Genomic DNA, 20,041 nt, shown 5'->3' on the forward strand with positions numbered 1-20,041 from the left:
GAAGTTGTGACGAGTTGCTACGAGGTAGGCGAAAAACCAAAAGGCCCGAAATCGCCAATTGGGAAAAATTCCTACCATGCCCCTTGCGGCGACAGACCGAAGTCCATAGCAATGTCAAAGGAATGTCTAAGCCTAAACCTACTTAAAGGGAGGGAGGGTGGGAAAAGCGTGGGGGCGAGCCGGCAAAAAGAGGGCGAGCCCCCTCCGCGCCGGCTATAAATAGGGCAAGCCACGCCACCCCCGCCGGCCAGCTGATTGGCCGACGGGGGGGCGGGCCAGATGGGGATTCCCTTGCTGTCGCGGGGGCTGGGGCCAGCCCCCGCTCGCGTGGGTGGGCGTGAAGCCCGCAACCCCACCTCCTGGGGCAGGCCCGGAAGTGGCTTTGCGTGGCGAGTTCCCGCCCCACCAGGATAAATAAAGACACCAGACACTGTATGTAAGGTTAATTGGGCGAATTAGGCCACAACTTTATTGAATTCAGGAATGAGAGGCATTGGCATAGGCATTGGTCCTAACGGCTATCCGGCTCCAGCCCATTTGCTGGAGACACGGGGAAGGGTTAACCTTATATCGGGGGAGACTCCCGCGAGGCACGTCGACTAGGAGCTCCCCCGGGTCACCGCTCTGGGGCGTGCCTTTGGCCCACACCTCCATAGGCTTCGGACAGGGCCACGCCCCCCGGGGTCCTTTAACGGACCACCCTTCGCTCGCTGGGGGGAGGTGATGGCGCTCCTCCCCCCCCCACACCTCGTCTTAACCCCTTCTTACCAATGCCTACCGCCACCCGAGCGAACGCTCACCGCCAATCCTCTCAAGCCTGAAACCAATCCCTTATCCCCGTAGTTATATCCTGCAGCCATATATCATTTCCTGCATCAGACAGATGCACGCCATCTAGCCGGTAGAGGGCCTCCAGATTGAAACGAATGCCCGGGTGTCGCACGACCTTTCCCCCCAGGGCTGCCACTCTACGCACCACCGCCTTATCCACTGCTTTCCTTGCCCTATTTATGGCCATTGGGCACCTGCCATCTCTCCAAACCCGCCTTTCCATCAAGGAGGCCCAAATGATTGTGAGGTTTGGGTAATTGGCCTTAAGCTCCTCCAAGTCACTGAAGATGCTCCACTGTAAATCGACCGCCTTTCTATAGGCTAGGTCGTTTTCACCCAGTTGTATAAGCAACGCATCCGGGGGGCCCTCTCTCGCGACTTTGATCTTGAATGCGGGCAGCATCTCAGCCCAACGCATTCCCCTCCGTGAAACCCAGGATAACGTGACGCCAACGGGCAAGCCCAGTCGCGGCCCAAGACCGGAATTGATGGCGCGGACCCTGGCCCAATGCACGATGCTGTGGCCGATTATCCAGACATGCACCCCCATATTTCCTGCAAGAAATCGAGAAAAGAACACAGGCCGTGGTCAGTGACCCTTGGCTGGGAATTCATAGGTTATTTCTTAGGTAGCGTTTGTATGTGTCCGATTTCCAGCGGCCTAGATCCTTTATCCTCTCTGCTGTAAGGCCCAAGTGCAATGCCGTAGTGGCCGCTCCAATCCTAAAGGAGTGCGCCGCGAACTCTGCTGGTGGGAAGCCACATGCTTTAAGTGTTAAGCGCATGACCCTGGTGAACTGGTGCCGCGTCAGGGGTGCGCCGTCCGCATGGATCAGAAGGGGACCCGCCCTGTTAGGTCTCATAGACAAGAAGCGCCTGGTGTCCTTTACCGGACACGGGCCTGGTTCCCCTGTTGCAGGTAGCCGGACCAGAGCCCCCCTCCCAAGCTGGTCTGTCTTTGAACTGCGAATCCGAACAACCAAATCCTCACGTGAAAGTGTGATGTCACTCAACAGTAAGCCCCGGGAGGAGCCAAGCTGACCAGCCTCAAAAACCACCTCACCTACTCGCATCGCCCCAAAGAAGGCGATGGAGTATGCTGCCGAAAACAAGCGCGCCTCATACTTTGACCAACAAACCGTTCTCAACCTTTTATGTATTTGGGAAAGTATGTCAAAAGAAATAGCCCTCCTCGTGTCCCGGGCTGGAGGCTGCAGTCTACGCCAACCTTCTAGGGACTTTCGAATGACAAATTCAGCGCATGGATCTGATGAGAATAACGTTTTGCAAAAGAAAGAAATTGCTGCGGCCTGTAGGTTGAGGGTTTTTGGGGCACGACCAAGGCGCTTCAAGTGCACTAAATAGGACATGACCTCTGACCTAATGGGAGGGGCGTTGTTCAAGGTGGCGCTGGATTTAGCACGGAACTTTAAGAAATCCGACCAGGCCTTCTTATAGGATCTCAATGTGGAGGGCGCCAATGAAGCTAATACTCCCTGAATCACTTCTGGTTCCCAGAACTCTGGTCCCCAAGTCTCCACAGCTGTTCCGGGAAGGGCTGAGGTAGTAACTGAGCATCCGGTGCCAACGAGCGGAAGCGGTCCATCTGAAAACGAGATAGGGCATCCGCGATATCATTGTTAACACCAGGCACAAATTTGGCGGAAAAGTGAATGTTAAGCTCTAAACAGCGGAGGACAAAGGAACGCAGAAGGGCACCAACTCTAGAGGAACGCGCGGCCTGCCTAGTAAGGACTGCTACTACCGCCTGGTTGTCGGTGTGGAAGCAAACCCTATGGTTGCTGAAAACCTCTGACCATAAGTGGACTGCCACTACAATCGGGAAGAATTCTAGGAAGGTAAGATCTCTGGTAATGGGCCCTCCCCTCCAGGCTTCAGGCCAACGCTGGGCACACCATTGCCCTTTGAAGTAAACGCCAAACCCCAGGGACCCTGACGCATCCGAATGCACTTGAAAGTCCACCTGCAGTGACAAGTTCTCCTGCCATAGGGAAACACCATTGTAGTTCTCGAGGAACTTCAACCAAACTTGTAGGTCAGATTTTACTTCCCTGGAAAGCCAGATCCTATGATGAGGGAAACGCAGGCCTGCCGAAAGCTTCGCAAGGCGACTACAGAAAGGACGGCCAGGAGCAACTACTCGGCAAGCGAAATTTAGGTGACCAAGAAGTGATTGTAACTGCCTAAGTGTAACTTTTTTAAGGGGGAGGAGTTGCCGAATGAGGTCACCAAGTGCGACCAGTTTCTCTTTAGGAAGTTTTGAGGTCTGCGCTACAGTGTCCAGCTCGATGCCCAAGTAGACCATGGTTGTTGCTGGGCCCTCAGTTTTGTCGTCGGCTAGGGGAACTCCTAGCTCCCCCGTCAATGATATGAAAGCTTTGAGGAGCTCAGCACACCTATGCTTGTTATCAGCTACGAGGATAAAGTCATCCAAGTAGTGCGACACGCCCTCTGAGCTAGTCCTGAAGCGAAGGGCCCAGTCTAGAAAGGTACTGAATGCCTCAAAGGCTGCGCAGGCCACTGAGCAACCCATGGGCATAGCTTTGTCCACGAAATACGCCCCTTCAAATTTGAATCCCAGCCACCGGAAATCCTCCGGGTGCACTGGGAGGAGCCTAAAGGCTGATTCGATGTCACATTTCGCTAGCCACGCGCCCCTTCCAAATTTGCGAATGACTTTGACGGCTTGGTCAAAGGTGGCGTATCTCACTGTACAGAGCTCATGCGGTATCGCATCATTGACGGACCCTCCCCTTGGATAGGAAAGGTTGTGAATCATGCGAAACTCGCCCGGCACCTTCTTGGGGACTATGCCTAAAGGTGATACGTGAAGGCCAATGATTGGAGGAGCTGAAAAGGGGCCGGCTACCCTACCTGCCTTTATTTCTTTGCTAATTTTCTTACGGGCAATCTCCGGCATCTCCCTGACGGACTTCTGATTAGGGGGATCGCCCGCATTGGGTGGAAATGCAACCGGGATTCTGAAACCAGTACTAAAGCCCTCCCATAGGTACCCTGCTGCTGGCCTGTTGGGGTAAAGGTCTAAAAGGTCTTTCAAAGGGTTCAACTTGATGGGGGAATAGGCCAGGGTCAGCTTGAAGTTACTGCCTGCTCCCTTGAGGTGCGAGAGAGGCTCCGTGGCCGCCTCTGGGTCCTTGGTTGTAGGAACCCCTTCCACCCCGAAAGGACTGCCTCCCTTTCATGCAGGCAGTGGCTGGGTGGTTGCCCATGCATCTCTCACATTCATGGCTGTACTTACAGACCGGCCTCGCACAAACCCCTTTATTAAATTCCCAACATATATGCTTCTGCCTCGCAGTGGTCTTCCAGGATTTTGAAGAGTCCTGGTGCTTCTTTTCGACGAAGGGGCCCACATGGTCGGACCAAATGTTTTGGTCCCTCTGGTCCCAGCGTGTGGAGGGTAACGTTGACGCATTTCTACGAAAATCCTCATCATAATTAAAAGCAGCAATATCACCGGCTAACTCCCACGCCCTCCTAACGTGAGACAGGTACGCAATTAAGTGCATCGCCCGCTTAGGATAAGCAGCGCTGACGACGCCCATGAAGACCTGGAAACCAGTGAGCCAATTATCAAAGGTACGCTCAACCCTCGGTCCTCTGTACCTGCGTTTCCCATAACTGCGCCTCTTTTCACCTTTACCCATCACTTTAGCCGGGGGCAGCAACCTGAGAACGTCAATATATTCCCCGCTGAGGATTCTGTCCCTCTTTTTTTGTGATAAATGATTACCTATAATGACATCTGTAGACACGTGAGTGGAGGTTTTGACATCAGGCACTAGAGCACCATCCTTCCACTCGAGGGTCCCATTGAAGGCCTTGCGGTAGGAGTTGGACCTCCTTTCATGTGCCCAAGCAGGAAGACCCACGCTATCCTCCCCGTGGCCCCAATACTCCTCCTTAGAAACGTCGCTGTCAGAATCGGATGAGGAAGAAGTACCTGAGTCCTCGGATTCCGACCGCCTGCTCTTCTTGCTCTTCTTGGACGTGTGTTTCCTTTTCTCCTTCCTCTTCTTCGAAGGGACCTCAGGGGGGGCCTGCTCCGGCGCGCTGCTTGCGAGTACCTCCTGTTGATCGTGCACTTCCTCATCCGATGATGAATCTGACGCGCCCTCGGCTGGCGCCATCTGCGGCGGCGGGACCTGCAAGAGACTGGGCACGCCTGGGACCTTTTTAGGGTTAGTAGCCTTAGAGCTCTGGGCGCTAGCCCTGCCTCTCCCTGCCCCCCTTTGGCCTCCCCTTGGCTTGGCTGAGGAAGCCGGCTGAGAGCCGGTGCCTTTCTTAGGCCGTCCTGCAGACTTTTTTGCCTCAGTCAACAATGCCACCGTGGATGCAGAAGTGCCAGGAAGTACCACCTCACTAAGCTGAGAATCTTCAATGTAATCCTGGGAAAACGCTAGCGGCGCCGCGGACACCACTGCCGCTGGCATTGGCGATATGACCACCGGCGCAACCGATGTTGGCGCTGTTGTGACTGTCGTTGTAGTTGCTGCCCTTGGCGCGGATGCGGCTTGGCCTGCAGACCTCTGATTATAGAAATCCTGAAAGGCAGAGAAGAACTGGGCCAGAGCCTGAGGGTTACTGGGAATAATAAATGGTTGTGACTCCACCTGTTCCACCCGGGACCCACCAGGTGCGGTTACGTTTACCTGATTATCTTGAGCCGACATAGCTGCAATCGAAGCTCTGGATACTCAATGGAAGCGAGAAAATTAACAACCGTGCTGTAGCTCAGTATTGACTGCCCCGGCCCAACTCAATACAAGTTTGAATCAATAAGCAACAATAGTAAGTACCAATGAGTAACGATAATCTAAATCACTATAACAATACTTGTTAAAGCTAACCAAATTGACAGCCCCACAGGTGGTGTTTAACTCCCCACGATACGGCGATAACTCAGAATTGCCTGACCCGGTATGGCTCTAGGTTCTCCCTGGGTATTATTTATTTATTTATTTATTTATTTAGTTACCTATCACTTATTAAGTTTAGTCAATGCAAAGTAGATAGCAGTAACCGGAGGAGAATAAAATAGGATGTGTGACGATGTCCCAAGCAGTGAAGTCCGGACCACCTATGCAGCACCTATGCAATTAAGATACTTGGCGATAGATGGTTTATGCAATTAAATCGCTTGAACAATTGTGAAATTAAATGCACTTAATATCGCTTCTGGAATTAGAAAAAACTCTTAAATCAATCTTTAATTCCCTGTAGTATACCATATACCCAATGCAATTAACTCTTAAAACTTTACTAATTAAATCTGTTTGAATTAGATTATTATTTGAGGGAGTGGGGAATTGGAGGAGCCCTGCGGATGATTTGCCAGCCCTTAATCCCGAAGGTAGCACTTTAACCTATTCTTGCGTTGATTAATTCTATTGCAGTTGGGGCTGAAGGTTAATTATATTTCCAAATCTTAATTATGAATTAAATCAACCTCTATCTGGTCCTCTTATAAAGCCCGGTTGCCCAAGCAGCTAATCCTTTGAATCTGTGAGGCTTAGTTTACAAGCGGATTGCTTCTCCTAAAATGGCTGCCGCCTCCTAACCACGTGGTTGGTCAAAATGGCGGCCGCAGGCAGCCCGTTGCTTGGCAACGCTGCACGGGCTCCCGAATGGCAGCCCAGCGGTGAAACCAACAAGCGCCCCCCAAAGCTCAGCGAAATGACAACCCCCCAGGCGACCGTAGATCTGGCCGTCAAAGACGCACCCTAAATTAAAATACTTATAAAGTGAGAACCCAAGCACGCTAAAAGCGCAGGAAAAGCAGCGGCAGGGAGACTCACAGGAATAAGCAGCAACCGCGGACCCCCCTCCCACGCGCCCTTAGAGCTGAGCCACCCGCAAGATCAAACTTGCCAGTAATCGTATACGACCTGCTTTATGATATGAAGACTCCCAAGGCTTCCACGTGGCCGGTTACAGCAGAGAGGCTAGGCTGCCCGTGCCTGCCGGAAGAGGTGGAAACTACTCCTTCGGGCGCACGAGGGGGGGAAGAAAGCTCAGGCAACAACCGGCGGGAGGAGCGCGAGGCAGGTAGCGCTGCAGCCTTCGGAACGCTGGATGTAGAGGGCTCCTGAAGTGATGCAGAAGCCTGCACCGATCCGTGGGAGCAAGCCCGGGAAGCCGGCTGGGCGATTAGAAGTAGGGTTGAGCGAAGCGCAGGCGAGGCAGGGAGCCCGCCAGACCGCTGAGCGCAAAAGCGCTAACCTATAGGAGGAGGGAGGAAGGAGAGCGAAGGGGAGGTGAAGCGGCAAACCGGCAGGGTGAGCTGCGGACCCGACGGCTGGGTGAGCTGCGGACCCGCCAGCCAGCTGATGGCAATAGCGCACAGGCTGGAAAGATGCGTTCCGATGCTGCAGCACCACAGATCCAGCAAAACGATCCTGCGAAGCGAAGTCCGATCCTGCAAGCAAAGTCCGAAAGGCACGAGGGAAAAGGAAGCGTGGGGGCGAGCCGGCGAAAAGAGGGCGAGCCCCCTCCGCGCCGGCTATAAATAGGGCAAGCCACGCCCCCCCCCCGCCGGCCAGCTGATTGGCCGACGGGGGGGCGGGCCAGATGGGGATTCCCCTGCTCTCGCGGGGGCTGGGGCCAGCCCCCGCTCGCGTGGGTGGGCGTGAAGCCCGCAACCCCACCTCCTGGGGCAGGCCCGGAAGTGGCTTTGTGAGGAAAGAGACAATGGGAGGTTTCCCACTTTGACCTTGCAGAGAAAACATTTGCTCAGTTTAGGAATCAAAATGGTTCCAGGTCGGTCTTCCTGTGCTGATCTATGTATGTGCTTGGTTGGTACGCTTATGAACATTACCATACATCTAAGACCTCAAAATTCCTATCACACTCACAAGCGAGACATGACTATAACACCACTCCCGGCACTTAGGGATCTCAGAAACAGTAGAAGTAGAATATAACCATTATGTAACCTTTCTTCATGGGGGAGTTGCTCAACCCCCTTGGTCATTTGGGCTGGCCTTTTCTGAACCTTTTCAAGCTTTACAATATCCCTTTTGAGGCGAGACTGCCAGAATTGTACATAGTATTCCAAGGGCAGTTGTATGGACTTGGGAGCATATCTCCTCTAAACTGGGTTCAGCGGAAACAGGTGTCTTTCATTTGGCGTTAGGCCACGAGAAACAAACTGGCTAGGTTTCTTGAGGGCTGGATAGCAGCCAATGTAACACCATAAAAAAAAAAAAGGATCCGGGGTGATCTGGAAAATTATAGGCCAGTAAAGCTTAACATCTGTTCTGGGAAAAGTAGTGGAAAACGTTGTTAAAATAGGGTCATTTGATCACTATTTCTGTTTTTACATGCAACTACTCATTATGTTACAGACATCTGAACTAGGCAACAAGCAGTGTATACTTGAAACATGGAAATTTAGGTGAATAACACCTAATCACGAGTTTTTGGCTAAAGTAGATGGCATTTAACAAGCAAAACAAATACAGATGTGATCTGTTCGTCTTGGGTTAAATCCTACCTCAAAGGCAGTGGGATTGTGCCATTTCTTTTAATATGGTAGCAAAGCCAAGATGAGGAATCTTCACACTGCTTCTAATCCCCACCTGCAGTAGATTTCAGGGAGTTGTACTATGTCAAAAGTAAGCCTGTACTGCTTAGCCAAGCTTTTTCTATTTCCATTTGCCAAGGGCCTGCTGGTTCACATACCTTAACCCAACTACTGGAATAAATACCGTCCAGAAAAATGTTGGAAGAACATTTCCGCTACAGAGTCTGGCTCTCATTGATTCGAAAGCCACCCGTTATTGTTCCTAGGCTCTTGACTAACTAGAAATAAAATTAGTGAGTGTTCAAAACATATGGCAGAATCTATAGAATCACTTCTAAATGGAGTTTGATTAATGCGAGTCATTCCTGGGGGTTTTACTTCACGCTGCCACGACTTAGTATGTGTTTCAATAGAAAGAGGTTGTTCCAACAAACAGAACGATTTGGCACTGCAAAATCTTCCTGAAGATTTCCCTCAAGCGTGGTTCCGATACACAGCCTGATTCTTCATCAGAATGCCTCATGCAGGCTGTGATGTACAGAGAGTGAGAAGACAAGAGTGCTTGATATAATCAGATCAGTTGTCACTCATTCACAAGTTTCTAGCAAACCAACCTAATGTCAAACGCCTTCCCAGCACACGCTTTTCAGCATATATGTACACGGTATGCAGTGACTCAGCAGGCTGTTGCTGTGGTGGTAAGACTGCAGAGGTATTGCAGTCTTGCTACTGTTATTGGTTGTCATGGCCACAAATTCATATACAGAATGAAGAAAACAGAACCAGACAATTAGAAAAATCCTGATATTATATCTGTATCCTTTCCTTTTTGAAAACATGACTCATCTGCCGCATCCAGATTTAGAAAATATATCAGCAGAGAGCTTCAGAAATAAAAGAGCCTCTCTGATTCTCATTCTTAAGGAATGCTGCAATAATATATTGTAAAACTGCAATGGAAAAAGCAACCTGATCCTCAAAATTATTTCATTGGCAATCCCAACTCACTCATTGCAGTGGGAGAAATAGGTTTCAGATGGGTTTCAGGCTTTGGCTGTTACTCTCCTGTTATTACACCTAGGGAATCGGTGGGAGATTGCTGTTAAAACAGTATAAGCTTGGAACACTTCACATCTTACAATGTTTTTCCAGTATAATACATGGAAAAGAAAATTCATATCCGCTTTGCAGGACAAATGATCAAAAGTGTGTCAAGTCTTTAGACATCTGGTGTTTAAGATGCATTAAGGAAGAGGCCATCAACCTTTTTGGGGGCTTGGGCATAATCGCAAACCAAGAGGAACTGTTTTGAGCGCTGCATGTACTCCACAACCAAGTATGCACTGCAACCTATTCTATTAGCTACAAGAGAATGCTTCTTTGAAGCCTAATTTCTGTGGGGAGAAGAGGACCTTTGGATGTGTATGTGCCCACCAGCACTATGTTCTTTACTTCCATTAAGGCACAGTAATCCCACAACTTGCATGGGGGTAACATTCTGGGGATCACACCTAAAGCAAAAGTTGTGTGTAGTCAAAATCCATTGGGTTCAATGTTGGGTGGATTGCCAAAGTCGTTTTTCCTGGAACCCTGCCCACTTCCCACCCCATTTTAATTTATTCCAATTATTTTTTTTTTGCTGCGCATGGAAAGCTGAATGTGCACATTTAAATGTGCATGAGTTGCGGGTTTACTATATATAAAAAATATTTCTGTTTAAAGTTAACATAAATGTTTGTTAGATGAAATCAGCTGGCTTACTGATGGAATTCCTCCTAATTTTGTTCAAATATGCCTATATCTTCTTATAGCATCATGTTAGCCATCATGTTTGTATCTGTCAGGGATAGTTTATTTTTCATTTATTTAAGAACAGAAAATTAATTAATTGCACTTAATCAGGAATACAGCCACCACAGAAAACTTCTCCATACGTCGTGTGTGGGTTACATCAGCTCTTGCCTTAGAATCATGCCTGTAGTCTTTTGTTACACCACAAGGGGTCACACAATATTTATAAATCTGCCCTGGAAAACTGCTCTGCTGAAGCTAAACAGTAACAGTAGACGTTGTGTAAAAAAATGAAACAAAAACTGTACAGAACAAACTGTAAAACAGTATGATAAACGTAATAATTTTTTTGGGGGGGGTCTGTGTGTGCCATAGCGCTAGCAGCTTCCGAGGTCAGCTACCAACCGTACCCAAACATCCTTTTCATGGTGCATTTTATGCTGAAGGCTGGAGAAGTCATCTGTGAAACATCTGTACTTTCTCAAACATCATTGGCCTCTGATGCAAGTTTGCAAGAAAAGCCAGCTAAGTCTTTTTCTGACACAGTAGGTAACACATGACTGAATTTTATATATCATACACCAAATAATGACCTGTTATTAAATAAGCATGCTTGGTGATTCAGGCATAATGACTAAAGTTGAATTGAACTAGATAGATTGACATGTGCTGTTGATAGTGGGTGTGGCAGCATTGCTTTAATGAATCACTTTCAGGGGGAGGGAATGTTAATTAGAACTGTAGCAACTTTTTCCTTTCAAGCAACCCTGTACCTTTCAACATTCTCAAACTTTGTTAAGGGAGTTGAATCCGACATTTTCCTTTCTCCAGCAGAAAAACCATAGCTCACTGATATAGCATATGCTTTGCATGCAAAATACCCCAGGTCCAGTCCCTGGTATCTGCAGCTGGAGCTTGAGAATCCTCTTGTCTGAAACCTTGCAGTGCTGCAGTCAGTCATTATAAACCAGACATAGCCAAAGTGATACACCCCAGATGTTGATTCCAACTCCTATCAGCTCCAGCCAGCACGATCGGGAGTCAGGAATAGTGAATGCTTGTAGTCCAGTAACATTTCGAACGCGGGTGGCACTGTGGATTAAACCACAGAGCCTAGGACTTGCCGATCAGAAGTTCGGCGGTTTGAATCCCCGCGACGGGGTGAGCTCCTGTTGCTCGGTCCCTGCTCCTGCCAACCTAGCAGTTCAAAAGCACTTCACAGTGCAAGTAGATAAATAGGTACTGCTCCGACGGGAAGGTAAACGGCGTTTCCGTGCGCTGCTCTGGTTCGCCAGAAGCGGCTTAGTCATGCTGGCCACATGACCCGGAAGCTGTACGCCGGCTCCCTCAGCCAATAAAGCGAGATGAGCGCTGTAACCCCAGAGTTGGTCACAACTGGACCTAATGGTCAGGGGTCCCTTTACCTTTACCTTTAACATTTTGAAAGCATTGCTTTGGCTACCTTGATTGAGAGGGACAAATGGTCTGACTCAGTATACTCCTAGTCTACTCACAGTTATAAACTGGCAGTGATCCACCCCCTTTTAGGGAGGAAGCCCCGTTTTGGGGGATGCAGAGCTTTTTTTAGGGGAGCCGAAGTTGTTTAGCTTCTTTGGGGGGAGCCAGTGATCTCCGTCCAGTGATCTACCTGTTGAACGTGCCTGCCATAATGGCTGTTAATGATGATTATTAAAAGGTAGGACATACAGTTTCATCATCAGTACATCAATCATCAATACAGCTGAAAAATCATAGCTGTGATGGGGTAGGCTACCCTTTTAAACATTGCCAATGAACCACCCAGTTTGGTTGGAAGTTGAGGTACTCAGTGGAAGCAGGCAGTGTTATGTCAAAGTCAAGAGCAGATAAGGACAGGACCTTGGAGAGCTCCTAGGGGACAGTGCTGGCTGAAGCATTCTTGTCCTGAGGTATCTACATGAAGAGGCCTAGATTGAACTAACCCAGTAGATGAGCAGAAGCAGGGGCTCCCATTAGTGTAGTGAGGCTTCCTTCACCTTCTCTTGCACGCTCTGTCCTCGCTGCAAACCTGCTCCAGGGTGTTTGGCTCAGAAGAAGCCCCAGATTAGCATATCTCAGTGATGGCTGCCTCCAGAAGGGCTCCTGAAGAACTGTCCTACCCTGAGGTAAGTGGAGAAGAAGCAGATACGGATTATTCAAGGACAGCTGTTTGTCCTTTCTGTTTTATTGTACAGTTGATGCTTTTTTAAAAAAATGTAGAAATGGTATAAACCACTTTGTGAGATTGCCCCTCCTTGCGTACGGGCATTGAACAAGAATACTATATTTCAGGGGTGGCCAACTCTCAAGAGACTGCCATCTACTTTCAGAATTAAAAACTGGCAGCGATCTACCCCCATTATTTGGGGGTTCAGCTCAAAGTTGTAGAGCTGTTTTTAGGGAGGAGGAAAGCCTCGTTGGGGGGGGAGTTCCATGGGGGGGGGTTAACGGCAAGGGACAAAGGGGTAAAGTCACTCACAAAAATATCGCTATGGATCAAAACAGCAGCACAGAGAAAGGCCCCTCTTCCCTTCCAGAGATCATACAACAATGGAGGGTGGGGTGAGAGGGCGTGGCAGGAGTCAGTTTTAGCGATGCTAAGGAAAGGGAGCCAGAGATCGACTGCGATCTACCATAACCTCGCGGGGATCTACCAGTAGATCACGATCAACCTGTTGGACATCCCTGCTATATTTAATAAACACAGGCATTGCAACTAGCTTGTCCATTTTGTCAAGGCCATCCTGCCCTAAATATTTCCTTTTGGTAACTGGAGTGGGGATGGTGTAGAGGGTGCAACTCAGAGAGCAAAGAGTGAATGCTAATGGGCCAGCTTGTGCTCTTATTGTCCTCTCTTTCTGAGCCCCTTGAGTCTTCTCTTGGCCCCACTGTGCTCAAGTTAATGCAGCTCAAGGGCTGCAGCAACTCTCCTGCATATTCTGAGCATGAGCCAGAAAGAAAAGCTCAAGGGGGTAGGATATGGGCTGGAATTGATTTTGTTTTAAATTACCCAAGGCTCCTCTTAGAGAGCTTTCACTCATCTTGGTTTGCTGGAGGGTGCTATAGAGATGTACTCCTCAATTTAGAAAACCTTGAGGAATAATTTATTGCACGGCTCAATTAAATATATTATAGAGACTAAGCTCCATTAATAGTAATTGAATCACCACCCTGATATTTTTAGCTGTCTCTTCTATAATGTCTCTGAAATCTTTTTTTCTGCTCTGTTACTTTTTATGGAGAGATTCATAGCTATGCCACAGAATGGCAGCTCTTGAAATAAGGAAAATAAAAATAGGCATATAAGGAGAGACTGTAATGTGTGGCTGAAATGTGTAGGTGGATATCATCTATAATTTACTCAGCATTGCTGTAAGGACATGCAAAAGCTTCAGAAGTAGCTGGGTTTGAGAAGACTTTCCTTTGTGTGCTGAGCATTAAAACTCTGTTAGAATCTCTTGCGCAGGATATGTGTCAGCTTTCCAAATTCTAGCACTTTTTTAAAAAGAAATTGGTTTCATAGGACAAGGAGGAAGCCTTTGTATCAATTCAAAGGCCCTGTTTCCCCCTTAATTTCTTTTCTCCAGTGATTCAGACACACCTTGTTGTCTACTAGACATCATTGTTATGACAAAGGCTCTATCTTCTTCTTGTCTCCCTACTTGAGGCGAGAACTTACTTAGAGTTAATGAGCCAAATTAAGAATTCTGGCATCATTTTCAATCACAGCTTTTCCATATGTTGGCTGTGGTCATGATGAAGTGAAGCCAGAGTCTGTTTATTTACACACACACACACACACACCACCAGTATTCAGCAAACATGAAAAATGTAGGGAGCAAGGCTGGACCACATAAGGGGGAAGGTCTGCCAGTGTGTGTGTGTGTGTGTGTGTGTGTGTGTGTGTGTGATTGCAGGTCTTTTATATTAGTTTCATTTCATTCATTATTTGTGTTGCACTTTTCTGTTGAAATAATAATTGAAGTGGCTTACAGCAAAATCAATACTGTCTGATTGTGCTGCTTGGTTTGAAATGCTTGCAGCTCAGAATTTGTCTTACATTATTTGTAAAAGGAACTGGGGGGAATTGTACCCATAATGTAAGATAAGTGAATATGTGATGTTGGAACTGTAAGACATACACCTGGCATATCTCGAACCCTCCTATATAGCCTAAGTAGTTGCTTGGGGTGGCGCTGTGGGTTAAATCACAGAGCCTAGGACTTGCCACTCAGAAGGTGGGTGGTTCGAAACCCCCGGGGTGAGCTCCCGTTGCTCGGTCCCTGCTCCTGCCAACCTAGCACTTCGAAAGCACATCAAAGTGCAAGTAGATAAATAGGTTCCACTCCAGCGGGAAGGTAAACGGCATTTCTGTGCGCAGCTCTGGTTCGCCAGAAGTGGCTGAGCCATGCTGGTCACATGACCCGGAAGCTGTATGCCAGCTCCCTCAGCCAATAAAGCGAGATGAGCGCCGCAACCCCAGAGTCGGTCACGACTGGACCTAATGGTCAGGGCTCCCTTTACCTTTACCTAGTTGCTTGGGGGTGCAGTATATTTAGGGAAAGAAATGAAGTACAGGGTGTTCCGAGAGTTGTGCTCCAATAGCTATGCAATATTGCAAATATTGCCCAGGTTACACCATTCATCTGTTTAACATGGTACAGTTTCTTAGGACAAGATCTTGCAAGGATCTGTACAACAAAGCCACTTGTCAGCCGTGGCTCTTCTCTTGACTGTGTCCCAAAATGTTTCCCCTTTTTTTAAAAAACACATTGTGAGAGCAAAATGACATGTACTCTGCATGAAAATGTAAAGCTGATAAAGTCAAATATTATGATGGAAAAATTGAGATGCAAGTCTATGCAGAAAATTGCCAATTAACTTTGTATTCACAAGGTCTTATTAACGGATTTAACTTATTTTTTTTTTAGTCACCCATGGGTACTGGCGGATCAGTTGAATTAAATCCTGAACAAAAGCAGTTCAAAATTAAGCCATTTCTTTGGCACAGCCTTCTTGTTTGGGTTTGTGTACAGAACAGCTGCTCTAATATAGATGAAGTCCTCAAGCATGTCCTATTCTATAAGGAAGAGCTTCATCAGGAAGACTGGTAAGGACAACCTCATAACTTGATATAATCTTTATGAAAATAACCTTTGTGCTTAAATGTTAAATAACCTTTATGTCTAAATGTTAATCACCCCAAAGTTGCCTGTCAACGAGATTTATATTTTTTGTACCAGAAGGAGAAGCAATTCATGTACTTTGTATCGCTTCACATTATCAATAATTGTTCTTACCTTTTTGGCAAGGAGCACATATCAGTTTACTTTTATTAAATTATGCCTGTTACGGATAGGAACTTCATTTCAGCATTTCAAGACAGAGTAATTTTCATATAACTAAACAGCTGCAATGAAGTGTGCCATCCTTTTGGGACAGGTACTTGGCTTAAATTTTGGGTGCTCTTTATATGCAAAGCGCAATACATTCTAATTTTGAATGCCTATAATTAATTTTACATTGGAGCTGTCTTCTTGATAGCTTATGCTAATTGAAGTTTCAACAGGTTTCAACTGCGGGTTGTACTCATTGCTGTTCTACAGTATGCTTAATTTTAAGTAATTTTTGCCAGGAAGAAAGTTCTTGGATAGAGACAACATACATGCATTTAGATTACAGCTAATGATAGCCGTGTTAGTACTACAAATTTGGCCTGAAGATCAGATCAGGATCTTCTTGAGATTTGCAGAGGTTCAGCTTGTGTAATCCTATGGGTGACTAGAATAACAGTGAAAAAACAAGCAAAGTTTGGCATTGTTATGTTTAGCAAATGAAATAATGCCAAGCCTGGGTTATAAGCTGATTGATGATCACTGGAATCTGGAGTTGACCATGGAAGAAATTAAGGCAGCCACTCATTGTCCCAGTTCTAAAGCTTTGATTAAATTATGGTTTGATGTGAACAAACAGCTTCCTTGTTCTTTCAGTGCTTTGGGGTGGGGATTGGGTTGGAAAACAGAGCCTGACTTACTGTTATGTGGAAACCAGTTCTTGTGGTTTGTTTCTCCATCAACAAACAATGGGCGTTGGTTCACCTACAACGGAAAGCCAGTCTCTGGTTCGTTTCCTCCACAGCACCCTGAAGAAAGGAGCACCCTTCGAGTGGCATGTACCAACATGTTGCCCTTTCACTTTTAATTTAAACCATGGTTTAAAGTCACATGCAAACCAGGCCATTGTGTTGTTTTCATTTTAAAGCTTCCTTCACTGTGATTGTAGCTTTAATGGGGAGGCTTATGGTTTCATCTGCACTGACACAGAAATGTGCAGCTCAAGTCCATTTTCACATGGTTAGAGCCACCAGAGGAACTCTTGAAAGTGGCAACCATGTTTTCTATACTTGGTTTCAAGTCCAGTGTAAGGAAAGTGTAGAATGAGGTGAGCAGGTCTGTTGGAGACACCTCAGCTCTTTGACTCTCTCTAATCTCAAATCCTATAAATCTGCTTAATCTGTAACATTGCACCTGGAAAGTGCAGTTGGCTAGAGTGTGGTGCTGATAACACCAAGGTTGCCGTTTCGATCCATATATGGGACACTTGCGTATTCCTGCATTACAGGGGGTTGGACTAGATGGACCTTCCAACTCTATGATTCTGTGATATCACCTGAAAGAAAGGACAGAGCTGGCCAGTTCATCTTTTAGGAAAGGCCGACTTGCTTCCTCGCTTCCAGTTTATGTAACACTCATATCTTAAACCAGTGATGGTCAAACGTGGCCCTCCAGCTGTTTTGGGACTACAGTTCCCATCATCCCTGACCACTGGTCCTGTTAGCTAGGGATGATGGGAGTTGTAGTCCCAAAACACCTGGAGGGCCAAGTTTGGCCATGCCTGTCCTAAACATTTGTGCCAATGCGTTTGCTTAGTGTTGATACAACACCAGTGTAATTTATGCTGTTTGTCAAGGTGAATAGTCACACAGTATCATGGAGCAAGGGTAGAAGTGAGATGTGAAATCTTGTCCTGTCATTCCAGTCGTTCTGAAAATGCAAAATATTCTGACTTAAACTCTGGTTTAAGCTATCATGGAGAGACTATTCCTGAAACTGCTGTGTGTAACTTGGAGTAATGTATGAAATTTATGTAGTGATACGTTACCAGTGTATATTTAAGGCACGGTTGACTTGGACCAGAGACTCTGGAAGGAAGCCCAGAGGCCTTAGTCACTATGTCAGTGTCTTGGCAGGGGAGCTGCTGGCCCAATTTCATTGCAATGCAGCATCACCACTCTAGGTGGTCAGAGGTCAGAACTATAGGTATCAGCCCAGCAGGGATAAAGTCACGCAAGAAACCGATAAGGTCCCATCTGTTCCTATAAAGCTGCCAATTCTCACAGAGCAACTTGTTGGTCTGGTACAGACAGCCTACCTCTGCTTGACCACCTGCTAAACCATCTGTTGCTTCTGGGCCACCTGCTCTATAGGGTCTTATGACAGTAACACCTAGGAATCCATAACAATAGCGAGCATTCTTAGTAAACACAGCTTCAAGATAATAAGGTAGTTCTCATGCTTCCCCCATATCATGTCTTATTAGACTGTAAGCTCTTGCCTTACAGTCTTTTTTTTGTTTGTTTTTTGCTTTGTAAAGCACAGTGAATACTGGTGGTGCTATATTCATATATTTATTTATCTATTGAGCTACATATGAGACATATTTTATATATAACAAACAATTCAGAGAGTTTTTATTTATGTTAATTTGGAATCTGTAAGAATGTACTCTCACTCATCCTGATCTGCTGCCTTATCCGTTCAATGTTATATCACTGGTATTTGGCTGAAATAAAAATGACGGACCTTGATCTGTTAATCTGCAGTCTTAAGATGATGATTCTGAAAATGATAATATCCATGTAGTGTTCTGAAATCAAGGGGTCTAACCACGAATGGATGTTTTCAGGATCTTGCGCCTAAGGATATCCTAGGGGTTATTAGATTATTAATAGGAATTCTTCTTATCTGGGGCAGTGAGCTTAACTGTAGGAAGCAGCATAATAGAGCAGATTTTTTATATTTTTTTTGCTAAATACGTGAAATGAAATGAGCTTCAAAAATATAACCATTTCACTGCATGCCTCTTCTGTTTTTCTTTTTCTTTTTTTGTTTTGCTTTGCTGCCTTTCAGTAAGTGCTAAACCCTTAGGGACGGTGTTTGAGCTGTGGTACCCTTTTTTCTTCTCTTCTGCTTGTGAAGCCCAACTTAAATCTGCTTTTTAGTGAAGACAGTGCTAAAACTTGCTTTTAATGTGAGGTTCACTAAATCAAACCATACTTCTGGTTTTTATTTAACTTTTCAAAGAGTATCGCTTTTGATATTTGAATAGGACAATGAATTGGCAAAGAAAGTGGAGAGCCTGCTCCAGACAGAACTGATGAAGGTTTAATAGAATGTATTTGCATTTTTCCTTAAGCGCTCTGCATAAATTATTTAAAATTTTTAATATTATGGAATGTCCCTTTGCCCAATCAGATGACATAGTGCTTGATGAAGCTATAATTGTGCAGTTCCCTTTTCCAAAACTGTTCAACAGTTATGTACATTGGTACCTTAGGTTACATACGCTTCAGGTTACAGACTCCGCTAACCCAAAGATAGTGCTTCAGGTTAAGAACTTTGCTTCAGGATGAGAACAGAAATCATGCTCCAGCGGCACGGCAGCAGCAAGAGGCCCCATTAACTAAAGTGATGTCTCAGGTTAAGAACAGTTTCAGGTTAAGTACGGACCTCCGGAACGAATTAAGTACTTAACCCGAGGTACCACTGTACAGCTAATACACCATTAAACATAATGTCATTTCTAAATATGTTGTCTTTGGAAGTTGAGTAAAACTCAGTTGAATACCACCCATTATTTATTACTAAACAGTAAACTACTACAGTGGAACCTCGGTTTTTGAACACAATCTGTTCCGGAAGACTGCAAAACTTCTGAAACTTTCGAAAACCAAGGATCAATGGGTAGTCTGCAAAATCCATTGAAAAAATGGAAAAAACACGCCTTGGAAGCTGTTGGACTTCTGAGGTGCTTTCGAAAATGAAAACATTCACTTCTGGGTTTTCAGTGTTTGGGTTCCGAATCGTTCGGCTTCCGAGATGCTCAAAAACTGAGGTTCCACTGTATATGGCTATGTGCGCACGTAACACTCAGCCAAACTATCCTTTACCACAAGTGTGTTGGCTCCCCAGGAGGAGATTGCAGCCGCTTTGCTCCACCCTGGTTCTTTTGGCAGAGGAGCCGAGGTTTGGCTTAGTGTGTTCTCCAAACACGGGGTCACGGTTCAACCCTTTCTGTGATACGCAGACCAGACCTGTATCTGTTGCTGTCATTTGTCTGAGGCTGAAACTTGGAACAAAGTCTTATGGTTCAGAATATGACACGGGTCCTATAAGTTATATCATTAAATTCAGTTCTGATGTGGCAAGCTAAAATACAGGAGTTCTTGTTGGATTGGTAAATTAATGCAAGACAGAAAAACACACACAAATGCAAATCTGGCAGATATGGGCTGGGCTGGGCTTTTTTTCTTCAGTCAGATAGGGTATTTGTTTGTTTCTTTGTTTGAATTGAGAGATTGTCCTGTCCATTTTTAAAGAACCCAGTACTTTCCCCTCAATAATCAAAGCTAGCTGCGTATCTAAAATAGAATGTATTTACCCTCCTCAAGTGAGAAACACAAATGTGAAACACTGCTTTTATCCCTTGACTGAAATAATAAGGGAAATAGGGAAATGATCATTATACTTCCAGTGTAAACACCCTTATTCAATT

General features: G+C 46.2%; 1 protein-coding gene across 5 annotated transcripts in view; it reads left to right on the forward strand.

Moving 5' to 3' along the window:
- The window catches only part of TMEM232 (transmembrane protein 232), a 145,764-nt gene that overhangs the window by 33,098 nt on the left and 92,625 nt on the right, over positions 1-20,041 (forward strand). For all 5 annotated transcript variants that reach the window (XM_081930573.1, XM_081930572.1, XM_081930569.1 and 2 more), the window contains 2 exons: positions 10,565-10,734; positions 15,139-15,317. In XM_081930573.1, the coding sequence (XP_081786699.1) occupies positions 10,565-10,734; positions 15,139-15,317 (349 nt within the window). The remainder of the gene's footprint in view (positions 1-10,564; positions 10,735-15,138; positions 15,318-20,041) is intronic.

This window comes from Podarcis melisellensis (genome assembly GCF_964234715.1).
Source record: "Podarcis melisellensis genome assembly, chromosome: 11".
Taxonomy (NCBI): Eukaryota; Metazoa; Chordata; class Lepidosauria; order Squamata; family Lacertidae; genus Podarcis; species Podarcis melisellensis.